This window comes from Pseudopodoces humilis, chromosome 25 (genome assembly GCF_049639895.1).
Source record: "Pseudopodoces humilis isolate 2021_Gansu_Grassland_sample_001 chromosome 25, ASM4963989v1, whole genome shotgun sequence".
Lineage (NCBI taxonomy): Eukaryota > Metazoa > Chordata > Aves > Passeriformes > Paridae > Pseudopodoces > Pseudopodoces humilis.
The window spans coordinates 4,824,668-4,837,820 of record NC_142224.1 but is presented as its reverse complement, the minus strand read 5'-3'; the positions used below and the strand labels follow the sequence as shown (position 1 = coordinate 4,837,820).

Sequence of the window (13,153 nt, the reverse complement as noted above, 5' to 3'; positions counted from 1 at the left end):
GTTTGCAGCCAGGAGCTGGGGAAAGGACAGGCAAAATGTCCTTCCCAAGGCAGGGACAGGGACAGGGACAGGGACAGGGACAGGGACAGGGGATACACCCTGAGCTCACCCTGAGCACCCCTGAGCCCCCAAAGGCTTTTGAAGCACCATTGCCATGGCAGGCACGTGTGGCACTATAAAACATCCTCCAGTGTCCCTGTGTGCTGGCCCTGACACCAGCTAATTCCACATTTCTAGGGAAATATTGACATTTTTCCAATAGCCTGTCCCATCTGCTGCAGCCAGCAGTGAGAACTTCCTCAGCCACAGGCACTTGTCCTAACTTTTCACAGATTTTTTGGATGGATTTTCTGCCCTGTGTTTTTCTAGCCATTTATTTTTAAGCTCAGGTTGACTTTGGGCCTCAGCCAAGGAATTTCACTGTTTACATCAACAAAGGGAAGCGCTCCCAGACTCCTTTAGCCTGTTCTGGATCTGCTGTCCAAGAATTCCACACAAAACCATGATGCCAGTGGCAAACCCAGTCATTCCCAGCCCACCTTCTCCAGCCTGTTGCTGTTTTGGAGAGCTCTTAACCCTTCACCTTCAGCCTTCACCTGCAAGCAGCTCCCAAAATACAAATAATTGGAATTTCTGAAAGATACTGCTTATCCTGGGATATTTCCAACCATTGGAAAACAGGTGCCATTCCTGCTGCTGGGGGTCCCCTCACAGCTCCCAGTCACTGAGTGCACAACGACGCAGTTTGGATGCACCAAAAAGAAGGAGAAAGTCTCTTTTTTTTAAAATTCTTTATTTATAAAAAAGTACATTTTTTTTTTCCACAGCTCAGCCACTATCGGTTTTTTATACAAGTAAAAGGAAGGGTGATGCAACACCCTACCCACACAAATTATAACCATGAAAATACCTCCCCCACCCCAGGACTCAAAATGAACAAATTACCAAGGATGGAAAACAAACCAAAACAAAATAAAAAATAAAAAATAAAAAATAAAAAAACCAAAATCATAAAAGTCCATTACATTATTTTTATTTTTTATTTTTTACAAAAGCACTTACAACACAGATTACAAAATAAAAAAGAAAAAAACCAAAGAAATAAAAGGAAAAAAAAAGTGGGGTTGGGGTTGTTTGTTTGTTTGTCTGCAGTTTTAATTCCACAATGATCATTACAGCCAGAGGATGAAGAAAAAGAGAGATAAAATCACTGGAGCTGAGGAATCATGTTTTAAAAAAAGAGAAAGGCCAAAGAAAAGAAAATCCAGATGCTCAACGAGAGTCCCTCCACCAACAGCAGCGTCTGCCAGCGGAGGATGTGACTCCGTGTGCTCCTTCCATTCAGCCCAGGGAATCACACACGGACCATCCCCTGCTCCCAAAGCCAAGCTCAGCCCCTCGCTGTCGCTTGCCTTTCCTTCCCTTACTGATGGGCTGAGCCCCCCTGCCCTCGGTCCCCACTCCGGGGTGAGTTCGGGACTGATGGGGAGGACCCAAGGGCTTCACACCCTCCCCTGTCCCAGGGATTCCCCTGCTCATCCCAGGGAAAAGCTCAAACTGGCAGCAATTTCCCTGGGGATGAGGGGGATGGAAGGAGGGCAGGGTGGGGAGGCCGAGGTGCTGTTTCACATTTTATCAATAAAGAACAGGCTGGAAGTGTCCCCTGTCCCCACAGCCTGCACAGACCCACAGTGGGAACTTAAAAGTGGATTTTAACCCTCTGGCAGCCTGGGATCCCCCTGTTCCCACATGGGAAACCTCAGAGCCTGCAGGAATGACACATCTGACCCCCACAAGGGCAATGGGGTTTTCCCCTCCATCTACTCTGGTACCCAGACCCCAAAGATCTGTGTGTGTGTGTGTGTGTGTGTGCAGAGGGAAGCACCCAGCAGAGCAGCAGCCCCCCTTCCAATCACACTCCCTTCTTTAATTGCCTCAAAATCAATCTTTGGAATCTCTCTCTCCTTAACCCTCCGCGATTTTTGCTGAACTGTTGTTGTGTTTCTTTTTGACTCAACATCAGGAAAATGGTTCCCTTTGTCCCTCATGTCTTTGCAATCAATTTGGTGCAACCATCTCAGTTCGTTGATTTATTTCATGAGGAAATCTTCAGGTTGTTTTTTTCTTTTTTTTTGTTTTTTTTTTCTCCCCTGCTTGAATGAAAATAATTTAACAGGGGAAAAAAAACCCCAACAAACCTGGTAATTAAATAAGGGAAAATAACATCACTAGGGTGAATTGCAATGAATAAAACTAAAGAAAAGCCCCAGCAGGGTGTCTTTGTGCATAAAGCACAGGCTCGTTGTGGGTTGTGATCTGTTTGCTTGCACAGCTCCCTGAATTCACACCGGGAAGGAAACGGGGGGGATTGGCCCAAATTCACCTGAATTTTGAGTCACTGACCTCTCTCTCACTGCTTCCCCACCCACCCTGAGGTAGCACAAGCTTTGCCATCCAGGATGAGGGTCTGGGAAAGGGAAAAGCACCAGGCTGGTGTCTGTGCTCCCTGGCAGAGCCCAGCCCAGGGAGGTGATGAGGCACTGCCAGCCAGGGGGCCACACCAGTTCCGGACTGGTGTGAAATGGGACATTTCCTGGAGAGCAGCAGCAGCTCCCTAGCACCGAGCTGGAGGGGAGGAGAGGGGACAGCTTCCCTCTCCCAACTGGGAGCTGCCACTGGCTCTTTGCCGGGTCCCACGGGGGCATTTCCCACCTCCTCAGCACCTCTGATGGAAGCGGGGTGGGAGAAGCGGGGGATTTTTCACTTGAGGCAGCCGGAGGGTCCCAGCCTGTGAGCTGATGTGTGACCCAGAACCTGCCCACTGCGGGAAATTGGGGCACCAAGGGACAGGTGACACCATCAGCGGAGCCAAGAGCTGCCCTGGTAGGCCCTGCACGTGGTTCCTCCCTTTGGCCTCTCTCCTGAGCTCACCCCGGCAGGATCAGGTACCACCTTCTGCTTGATGGTGCTGGAAAAACTCATTAATTCCCTCCAAGGGTTCCCCTCAGAGCAGTTTAACCCAGAGAAGGCAGGGATGCTATTACTGGACCAAACCAGCTCTCGGATGAAGCATCAATCTGATTTTCTTCCCCCACACTTCTTTTTCCTTCCACCTTGCTATGGATTAATGGCTAATCACTTGGCTAATTACCACCCCAAGAGTCTCTTGGCCATCTAGCTGACCCTGCAAGGGACAGCAAGGAGCAAATGACAGCACAGAGGTGGCATTTCTCCGTGGCTGTGGTGATAATTGCACCAGGGGAGCAATGCTGAAGAGCTCAAGGATGAGAGAAATGCAGCACTGAACCTTAAACTCGCAGGGTGCCTCGCTACTGTGCCGGGCAATGCTGGCTAAGGATCTTCCACTCCAGGTTCTGGATGAAAAATGATCATTTGACCCCTTTTCTGAACCACTCTGAGGAGGTAAGTGGCTGAGCTAAGTCCTAAATCTGGGCTGGTACAAAAAGGGCAGGAAAAAGTGCTGCAGCAGGAAGGGAATTGTGTACAGGCTCTAGCTTGGAAATTCCACATTGCTCCAGTCTCTCCTTTCCTTTCCCTGGGTTTTTGAGCCCTCACTCAGTGGACAGTGTGTGAATGGGCAATAAATAAGCCAAGGAGGCTGCAGCTCCAAAAATGACACCTTCAGAGGCAAACTGATAACTCCCAAAGCAGGTTTCTTGGGGTTCCTTTGGTCATCCCCAAACTTGGGAACAGCCCTGATGTCCCCCAGGCCCTTCTGCCCCACTTGCCAGGCTTTGCTCCTTTAGGACACAGAGCTGGGGGAATTTGCCAGACCTGAGCAGTGGCCTGTAGGTGACAAATCACTGCTGGACCCTGCAGATTTTATGGAAGATTGTTTTCCAAAGGCACCTCCTGACAGGGTGTACCTCTGCTGGGGGAAATCTGCAAGGCAGGGTCTGTGCCACTGATCTCACTCGGTGCCTTCTGATGCCTCCCCAGAGTTTGGTGTTGGAGGCACTGTCACCATCCTGTTCCCAGCCTGGCTGTGGCATTCAGATCAAAAGGATTATTCACTCCAGAGATGGACTTTGTTGGGAATTCTCCCTGCACCACACACTGTGCCCTGATCCAGATTACAGGCTCTCCCTGTGGGGGAATCAAAGCCCTGTGTGTGCTGCTCTCCCGAGGCACTGGAGGGAAGTCATCCCCACCCCTAATGATCCGTAATCTGAGATTTGGAGAGATGTTAAGAGGTTTCATTTCCTTTATTGGGGCTTTCTTGCTAGCAGGGTGCTCCTGGTGGCAGTGGACGGAGCTGGGATGGTTCAGCCTGAGGGATCCCGAGGGAATCTCTGCCTGCCCTGGCTCTGAGAGGACACAAAGCAGCTTTCCTGGGGCGTGTGGCTGTCGTGCCAGAAGCCAGGAAGCCTGAGGGGCTGGCAGGAACAGCAGAGAGATTACAGCCCTACAATTGGATTGTACCCCACTAATGCAATCAGAGCACACTGGGGATGGCTCAGGCTGAGCTCCCTGTGGTCTGCACCGAGCACCTCGAGGGAAAGGAAAGCTTTGGAGGCCGCCTGGATCAGAGCTGTGACCTTGACTCATCTGTGTGGCTCTGCCTCTCCACCCTCCTCCCTTTTTGCAGCAGGATAACCGCTGTGGAACAAAACCCAGCAGGTAAGGCAGGAGGAGAATTAGTCCTGCTATTTTTAGATGTGCATGATAATACAGCTCAGAAAACTGGGGATTTCTTTTCAAACAAAAGATTTATTTATACATCAAATTAAAAAAAAAAAAAAAATTATAACCCACAAGAAGAAAAATAAGCCCCAACCCAGTGAACCTAATCTGGAGATGGTCGGTGTGAGACAGAGGGCCCTGAAGTCTGGAATCCCATTTATTCACAGAGCAGACATAGCAGCAATCCAAACCTCCCCAGCACATCACCGTGGCTCAAGGCAAGGAGGGCGAGATCAATACCCCAGGCTCAATCCCTCCTACCCTGTCTGCCAAGCCTGTGCTCAGGAGAGGATGTGATATCGGAAAAGTGGCAATCAATGCCAGCTACGTGGTGCAGCCACGGGGTTGTTGCTAGGAGAGAGAGAGAGAGAGAGAGAGAGAAAAGCACCCCCCTGCTCTGACCAGAATAAAAAATAAAGTGTAAACACATGACAATTAAGTCTTAGTGGTATAATAAAATAAAACTCAGGGGCTGGTCCTGCCCTGCCTGGGTGTGCAGAGCAGAGCTGAAGGCAGTGAATGTGTGGAAGCAAAGTGTCCTCAGTTGGTCCCTTCCCCAGTGGATGTGCCCCAGTGAACTGCTCTGTGGCTGGTACCAGTGACAACAACAGCAACAAGAACAAAAAGAGCCAGCCTTTCTCTGAGCCATCACAGGGGGAAAAATGTCACCAATAAATACTCCTTTTCTTTCTTTTAAAAGAACACTCAAACAAAGACAGAAAAATGAAAAGCCAGGCAATAATAAATTGTGGGAGGAAAATGGCAGTTTTGTTTCCCTGCTCTGCTATCAGCCCCTGCACCTGGGGTTTGGTTTAGGGCTTTTTTTCCCCCCCTTTCTCCTCATTTTCCTTTTATTGAGTCATTAAAAACTGTGTGTGGTTCTCTCCAGGTGTGCAGCAGGCAATGGGAATGTCACCCAGACCCCACCAAAAAAGATTAAAAAAAAAAAAAGTTATTGGGGGAAAAAAAACCCCAAAATCCATTCACCTGATAATGGCACCTATGTTTCCATTGCCATAAAACTCTCCTGGCCTCTGTCCTACGGACAGCCCACCTGCCCCCCTCCCAGGGTTAAAAAACAAACAAAGAAGACAACATACAAACAAATTTCCAGTGTTTCAGGGGGGGTGGGAGTGGGAGGAGGAAGCCTCGGGGAGGGAAGGGCACTCTGAGACATGAAGACACAAACAGAGTGTAATATACAGGCTGGGCAACAGTCGTTAAAGCAAAGAGTAAAACACCTAAGCCACCGACCAATACGAACACCACAGAAGGGGACGAAAGTCGTCGAAGAGAGAAATTAAAAAGCCAAACCAAAAACCGAGAGAAAATAATTACCCGACCTCCCGCCCTCCCGCACGAGCCCCGCCTCCCCCCCCAGAAAAAACAAAAAACAAAGGATCCGTAAGCAAAGCCGCCCTCCCTCCCCGCCTGCCCCAGCCCCATCCTGCTGGGAGCATCCAAAAAGTCTGTGCGGGGCCGGGGCGTGCGTGGGTGTGCTCGGAGGGATGCAGGGGAGGGAGGGCATCGCTCGCCAGCGTGTTTGTGTGTGTGTGTGTGAGTGTGTGAGTGTAGCACGGGGGCGTGGAGCTACACGTACCACTCCTTTTTGGAAATAAAAGACCCGTCGTTCTGCGACACCATGTTCTCGGCCAGGTCGAGCTGCTCGGGGTCGTACTGGAAGCCGAGTGTCCTCTCGTCGTAAGGTTCGGGGTGGGCCTCGCCCTCGTCGACGGTGAAGTAAGGCCTCTTGGCATCCTCCTCGTAGGCTTTGGGGCCGCCCAGCTTGCGCTCTCCTCCTGCATCCTCATCCTCGTCCTCGTAGGTGCTGCCGCCCAAGGGGCCCGGCTTCTTCTCGTCGTCCGAGTCGTCGGGGTACTGGAGGTTCTGGGCCATGGGGGGGTGGTGCTGAGGGATGCCGGCCTTGCTGTAGCCGTTGCCGTACACGTGCTTCTTTGTGCTGTAGTCACCCTTGAAGGTGTGCCGCCGGCGCCGGAGCACCACAAAGAGCACCACGGCCACCAGCAGGACCAGCGAGACGCCTCCCACTATGCCCCCAATCACCGGTGTGGGGATGTTCGGCTGCACCATGGATTTGTGATCATCGATTGGAGACGGGGTGTAGGGAAATTCTGGGTAGGAAAAGACAGATGGAAGGGGGAACAGTGTCAAACCATGCGGAAACGCGCCCTCCCTCCATGCTCTCATTGCCAGTTTGGGGCGGGGGGTGAGGGGGTGGGAAGATGAGGGTAAGGAACAGGGAAGGGAAAAACTGGGGAAAGGGGAAGAGGGGCATCCTCACAGGGGTCAGCTCTGCCTCAGCAAGGGGAAGGTGCCGTGCCAAGCTGGCCAAGCCTCATGCAGGAGCCCAGCAGGCTGGAAGCAGTGATTTCCCCTCCCCAGCCCTCCTGGTGTCTCCAGGCGCGCTCAGATCCCACCAGCCCCGTGTCTTGAGTCCGGACGCGCTCCGTTTTACCGGCAGACAGAATTCCAGTTCCAGTTTCCCAGAGAGTGCTCCAGGCAGGGAGCGAGAGCCCAGACCCCAGCTGAGGGTGGGCACTGAGCTGCTCAGAGGTGCTACACTGCACCCATCAGCTCTGCAGCCCTGGATCAGAAGCAGCAGAGCCTTGTGATCCCCCACCCAGCCACCCAAAGCTGCCCTGTGGCTGCACAGAGCTGCTCAGAGCCCTGCTGGCTCCTGACCCCTTGTGCCGACCCTGCAGCACAAGGACACAGCCCTCCCACTGCTTCTTTCCCTTCCCTGGCCAGCACAGTGCCACTCCACCTGCTAATCTCGCTCCTACGCTTACCCTGACCTATTTAAAAAAAATAAAATAAATAACTCAAAAAGAAGCAGAGGAAAGAGATGAGAAAGCAGCTCTCTTCTCTTTCATGCAGTTCAACACCTACACTTTGGCACAGATAAAGTTTGAGCCAGGACTTCAGTCAACCTTCCAGGGCTCAGTTACAGCCCTTGGCCAAGCTCAGAGCCTGTTGAATCCCCGTGTCCAGCAGGCATTAAACACCACATGGGTGTCCCAGCCCTTCACCTGCCCCCAGTTTAGGCAGCAGGCACCTGGTCTTTGCACATGAGGCCTCTCCCAGTGTTTTTCCCACCCCCAAGGCCTGTCTGCCAACCCTGGAGCCTCCTGGCCTTTGTTTTTTTTCCCAGCAGCCAAGGAGAGGAGCAGACCCAGCAGCAAACTCAGCATCCCTGAGCACAGCCAGGGTGGGGTGGTGGGGAAAGAGGGGCTCAAGGGCAGCAGATTCCAAAGGGATGCGAGGCAGTGAGTGCTGCCTACCCCCCCTCACATCCCTGCTTAGCCCAGCCACTGAGGGAGAGGAGAGAAAAGTGAAGGCACTGCAACAGCTGTAGGTTTTGGACAAGGGCACTGAATTCGAGCAATTGCTGGCCTGAGCCATAAATGTTTTGGGTTTTTTTTTTTTTGTGCCTGGAAGATGATTAATTCCTGCCTCTCCTGAAACATCAACCCCACAACAGTGTCTTGCTTTCTGCACTGCTGACTTGCCTGGAGCGAAGCCTCCTGGGGCTGAACCCACACAGGGAGCAGCCCACGGGGCAGAGTGGGCTGGGGGACAGATGGAGGGTCCCTGCTGCAGCCAGAACGAGGAGCAAGATGCCGTGCAGGCAGGAGGGAGGTTTTTTTTTCCCAAAAACACCCTTAGAGAAGCAGCAAGGCCATGTCTGGCAGCACGGGGAGCCGGGGTTGGGTTGCAGAAAGCCAAAGCCACATGTTGCATCAAGAGAAAGCCTGTCCCAGCCAGCTGGTTAATGCAGAGCCTCTCTGCAGGGACAGTCACGTCCATCCCCTCGTGGTGCTGCCTGCTGAGGGCTCAGCTTCAACCACACAACATCCAGACCATTCCCTCCACCCCTGCCCAAGCCACCTCCCCGGGGCTGCTCCTCGCTGTGCCAGCCTCCGTGGTGCCCAATTCCCAAAGCTGTGCACGAAGCAGGGGAGCACCTGGAGGCTGAGTGGGAGCAGGGAAAGCCCAGCAAGCTGGCTCAAGCCCCAGGAGCTCGATCCTTCATATTCTCACAGCTCTGAAACCTCCTCACACCCTGCTGTTCCCTACAGCGAGGCTGACTCTGTGCGTGGCCCCACAGTTCCCAAATGCCACCCTGAAAAGCCCCAGACGTGGTGTGCAGCTCCCTCAGACCACACTGATCCCTCTGCCCCCCAGCTCTGGAGAGCAGATCTGAGAGGGGAAGTCTGTGCCTGATTTCTAAAGGAGCTTGGCTCACTTTCCTGTTAAAAGCCTCATTAACAATCCAGGTTGGATGTGTGAAGAGAAAGGGGGGATGTTTTCCTACCTTTTTCAGGAGATGTTTATTTTTTCCCTGCCCTTTGTGCTGTCCACCCCTGATGTAGCACTCGCCACCCCTGTGCCACCCCCCCGGCACTGCCAACGCCATGGACATGAGCAGGAACACATCCATCCATCCATCCATCCATCCATCCATCCATCCATCCATCCATCCATCCATCCATCCATCATCCATCCATCCATCACTGGTGGATTTCACACCTTGCTCAGACAAGGAACTATTTTCTCCCCTCATCCCATCCCCATCCTCCTCGCCGTGGCCCTGTTCCCCTGCCAGAGAAGACAAACCCAGACTGTAGCAAGGGAGAAAGAAAGAAAGAAAGACAGGAGGGAGATCACCCACCAGCAGCCCCAAATCACCCTCAGAGCTTCCTCCCTCCTCATCCTCCCTCCGGAGCCGGACAAGGGGGGCTCTGGGGTGTGGGGGGTGACCCTGGGGTGGGTCAGTGTCTGGGGAGGAGGGGTCCAGCCACCCCAGAGCCCGGCACTGCCACTGGATGGCGGCACAGACCGGCTCTGATGGAGCAGGGTGGGCACTGCTGCGACCCTCCCCGGGATGGGAGCGGTGCTCCGGGGCAGGGCCTGTGACAGTGCCTCGGTGTCACCTCGGTGTCACCTGGCCCCACATCCAGCTCCATTAACCACCCCTGCCAATCCCACAGACTGGGATCCAGCCCTCTGCCCAGCCCGTTCTGCATCCGGGGTGCAAGCAGAGCAGCACCAAGGAGAGAGGGGGAAGTGTGGGAAAAGGATCCCCTGTTTTTTGTGTCCAAGGGGGGCATGAAATTTCTGGAAACTGGTGCGATGCCTGAGCGTGCTCGGGGCCCCCGTGTGAAAAATCCATTAGGAAGAGTCTGGAGAGAATTAAAGGCGCTGTGAAAAGCGGCCTGGAGAAACAGGAGACAGCGGAGCCGAGGGAGGGGGAACAAGCCAGGCTTTAATGCCAGCATGAAAAGCCTCCCCCCGCCTGCCACCCCCCAGCCCTTATAAAAAGAGGGAGTGCTGTATGAATAGGAATTAAAGCAGCAACACTATCTGCCCGTGCCCGGCTCTGCCAGCTGTTACATTCAGCCTGGCTTCCTGTCCCAGTGCCAGCAGCCAGACCTCTGGGACAGCAGCTGGGAGAGCAGGGGGACAGGAGGTCACCCCGGGCACCTGGCCCAGCCCACAGGTTCTCTTTGATCCCTTTGAGAGCCTCCAGGCATCTCCTGCCCTCTTCCTGCAGCACCCCAGAGCTCAACTGTGAGGCCACAAACTTCCCCAAACCTTCCCCATCGCAAGAGTGGCTTCAAAAGCACAGGTTTTTAAAAATTCCCATCTTAATGGCTGTTTTCCAATAAAAATGAGGCGCATGCAAATCATCTCACCTGTCCATCAATCCTTTATCTGCTGCTTTTTTGAACCTGCTGGCCAATTTTAGTGCTATGCAACAGAAAGAGCTGAAATTATCCCTATCAGAAAGCTCCTGGAGACGGCTGGAGTGGGATCCTTGGCAGAGATGGGAGCTAAACCTCATTAGACATCAGAGAGCCCAGAGGAACAGGAGGCTGCTCCCAGGGGCAGGAAGGGCCCAGATCAGAAAAAGGGTATTTTTAGATGCCCAGTAATTCTTCTGTGATATGCAGATCCACGGGAAATCAGCTTTCAAAAGCTCTTCTGCTCATCTGCTGGGATATTTTAAAAGACTACTTCCTGTGGACATGTTTTTCCTTTAAGGCCCTTTACCCTCCTTTTCCCCTCAATCCTAAGGACCAAGGGAAAAGCCAGCACCAGCCCAAATTCTCCCTGTAGCCACAGGCACTGAAGAAAATGTCAAACTCCATGAGGAATTAGCTGTTGGACATGTGTCAGCCCAAGCTCTTCCAGAGGAAGAATCTGGATTTCCTTCTACCTTGGAAAAACTAAACATCCACACAATGTGAACAGCAGCTCCGGGGAGGAACAGGAACCTGAATTCCAACGGATTCATGGGGCTTCCCAGTTTGCAGATGGCCTCAGCAAATACAGAAATGACCCTGCAGGGTTTGCTCAGGAGCCAGATTGCTGATGGCAAACTTTCCCTGCCGGAACAGCCCACGCCAAATTGTCCCAGGACTTTGCTCCCGTGTTAAGTTATGTACACGAGGGAAGATAAGGAGAAACCTCGGGACAAAGCCGCAATTTGAGAAGCCCAGAGCACTGCTGACCTTCTCCCTCCCCCCTGCACCTCTGCATGTCCATCTCCAGCTTTCCAAGGGATCCTGCTTTCCTCTCCCTCCCAGGGGTTCCTGTGGGGAGGGTGGGGGTGGAAAAACCACTGGCAACTAATCCAGCAGTTCAGCAGCTGCCACTGGCATTTCAGAGCGTGACGGCTTTCAGGCCAGATGCCAAAAGTGTCTTAGGTTTTAATCTCTCTCTCAGGTCACCTATCCCCTGTCAGTCAAGCCCTGCTCCCGCACAGATGCCACCAGACAGGACGCACAGTCACTCTGGAAGATTAGCATCAGCCAGACCCCCCCTCGGGGCTTGCTCCTCTTTGCTCCCCCCCAGCCCTGCATCCTCCCACCTAAATCTGCCTGGCTTTGGGAGCACCTGCTGCAGGGCTTGGGATTTAGGACTTCCCAGGAAGGGCTTTCCCGAGCACGGTGCTGCATGGCAGCAGCTCCAGCGAGCCCCAGGGGCTGTTTGCAGTGACCTTGCCGGGACGAGAGCGCTGCTGGTGTGTAAATAACTCCCTGCTGGAAGCCAAGCAGGGGGGGTCAGCAACCCCTGCCAGCTTTTCCACCCCCCCCAGCCTGTAGCACATCCAAGGCCAGGGCTGCAAAGCTGCTGGCACAGGCTCTCCCTGCTCCCCCAGCTCTGCCAGTCCCCTTCAAAGGCCCATTTGCCATTTTTTTCCCTTTCTCCTTCTGCTTCCTCTGGCTGGAGCCAGTGCACGAGTGGGTGAATGTCTCCTGCACAGGGCATGCCCGTGCTCTGCTGCACCCAGAAAATCCTTGGGCATTCCCACATGGAAATTCCTGCCCAGTGCAGCAGGGCATTGCTGTGCATGCAGGTTTGGGAAAAACATTTCCATGGCCAGGGTGAAAACTGGGAGTCACAGGTGTGAATGTCCATGGGCAGGATACAAATGGGATCACAGAGGTGTGAATGTCCATCGGGATCACACACTTGAGTGTTCATGGCCAGCTCTCTGTGCAGGAGCACCACACACCTGCAGTCCCTAAGCACAGCTTTTCATTCTGTCACCCACCCGCCCGTAATAAATAGTTACATGTCACACTACATGGCTTGCCTGCGACTGACAAAGGTCCTGCAAGGCAGGAGAAGCTATTATGGGAACAGATTGCTGGAATAAAATATTAAATTTTCACTTATCAATCTCTATAATGCACCATAACTCTCATGGAAGCATTCAGCCTTCTCCCTCTGAACAAATTGCCCTCCCCATCAGGGGGCTGAACCAGCCCTGCACTCTTCCTCTCTGGGGCCTGGAGGGAAGATTTTGGGTGGCAAAAGGGAGGAGAACAGGGAGACAGAAGGGGAAAAAGCTGCTGCAGGGTTTTCTCTGCATCAGTGTTGTGATTTTTTTCTCCCAAGGCTGGCTGCTCACTAGATTGAGCTCCATTTATTGCATGCAGCTCTTGAAAGAGGTTTCGTGGTCCACTGACAATCCCTAAATTGCCTGCAAGACCCAAACAAATGTACCTGTAATAGCTGAGCGAGGAGGGCTGAGCCCTCCCCAGCACCAGCCTAATCGCTCCTTAGGGAGAGCTGGATAAACATATTCAGATCCCATGAATTCTTAAAGGATTCTTATTTTTTTTTAAATGTGGTGCAGGCCTGGCCTGTGGGGTTGGCTGATAATCCCTCCTGGTGGGGCAGCTCTTCATTCCCTCTCATTTAACCTCAACCCCACAACCAGCACCTTTGGGAACCAGCTGAGATTACAGGCGGGCAGACACCAACCCTGACTCCAGAAATCCTGCCAGCCCCCACTTCCTCTGCCAGCCAGTCCTCTGAAAAAACACCAGGAAAAGAGACAATCCCAAATCCCCGAGCTGGAGCTGCCCAGAAGATCCTGTGCAGATGAGCTGGTGCAGCCACCTTCAGTGCCACT

The 13,153-nt window shown here is 53.0% G+C and overlaps 1 protein-coding gene across 1 annotated transcript in view; it reads right to left on the bottom strand.

Moving 5' to 3' along the window:
* Positions 1–772: 772 nt before the first annotated feature.
* Positions 773–13,153, bottom strand: part of NECTIN1 (nectin cell adhesion molecule 1) — a 57,719-nt gene continuing 45,338 nt past the window's right edge. The window contains exon 6 of the mRNA XM_005528484.3: positions 773–6,836. Coding sequence (XP_005528541.1) covers positions 6,295–6,836 — 542 coding nt within the window. The 3' untranslated portion in view covers positions 773–6,294. The remainder of the gene's footprint in view (positions 6,837–13,153) is intronic.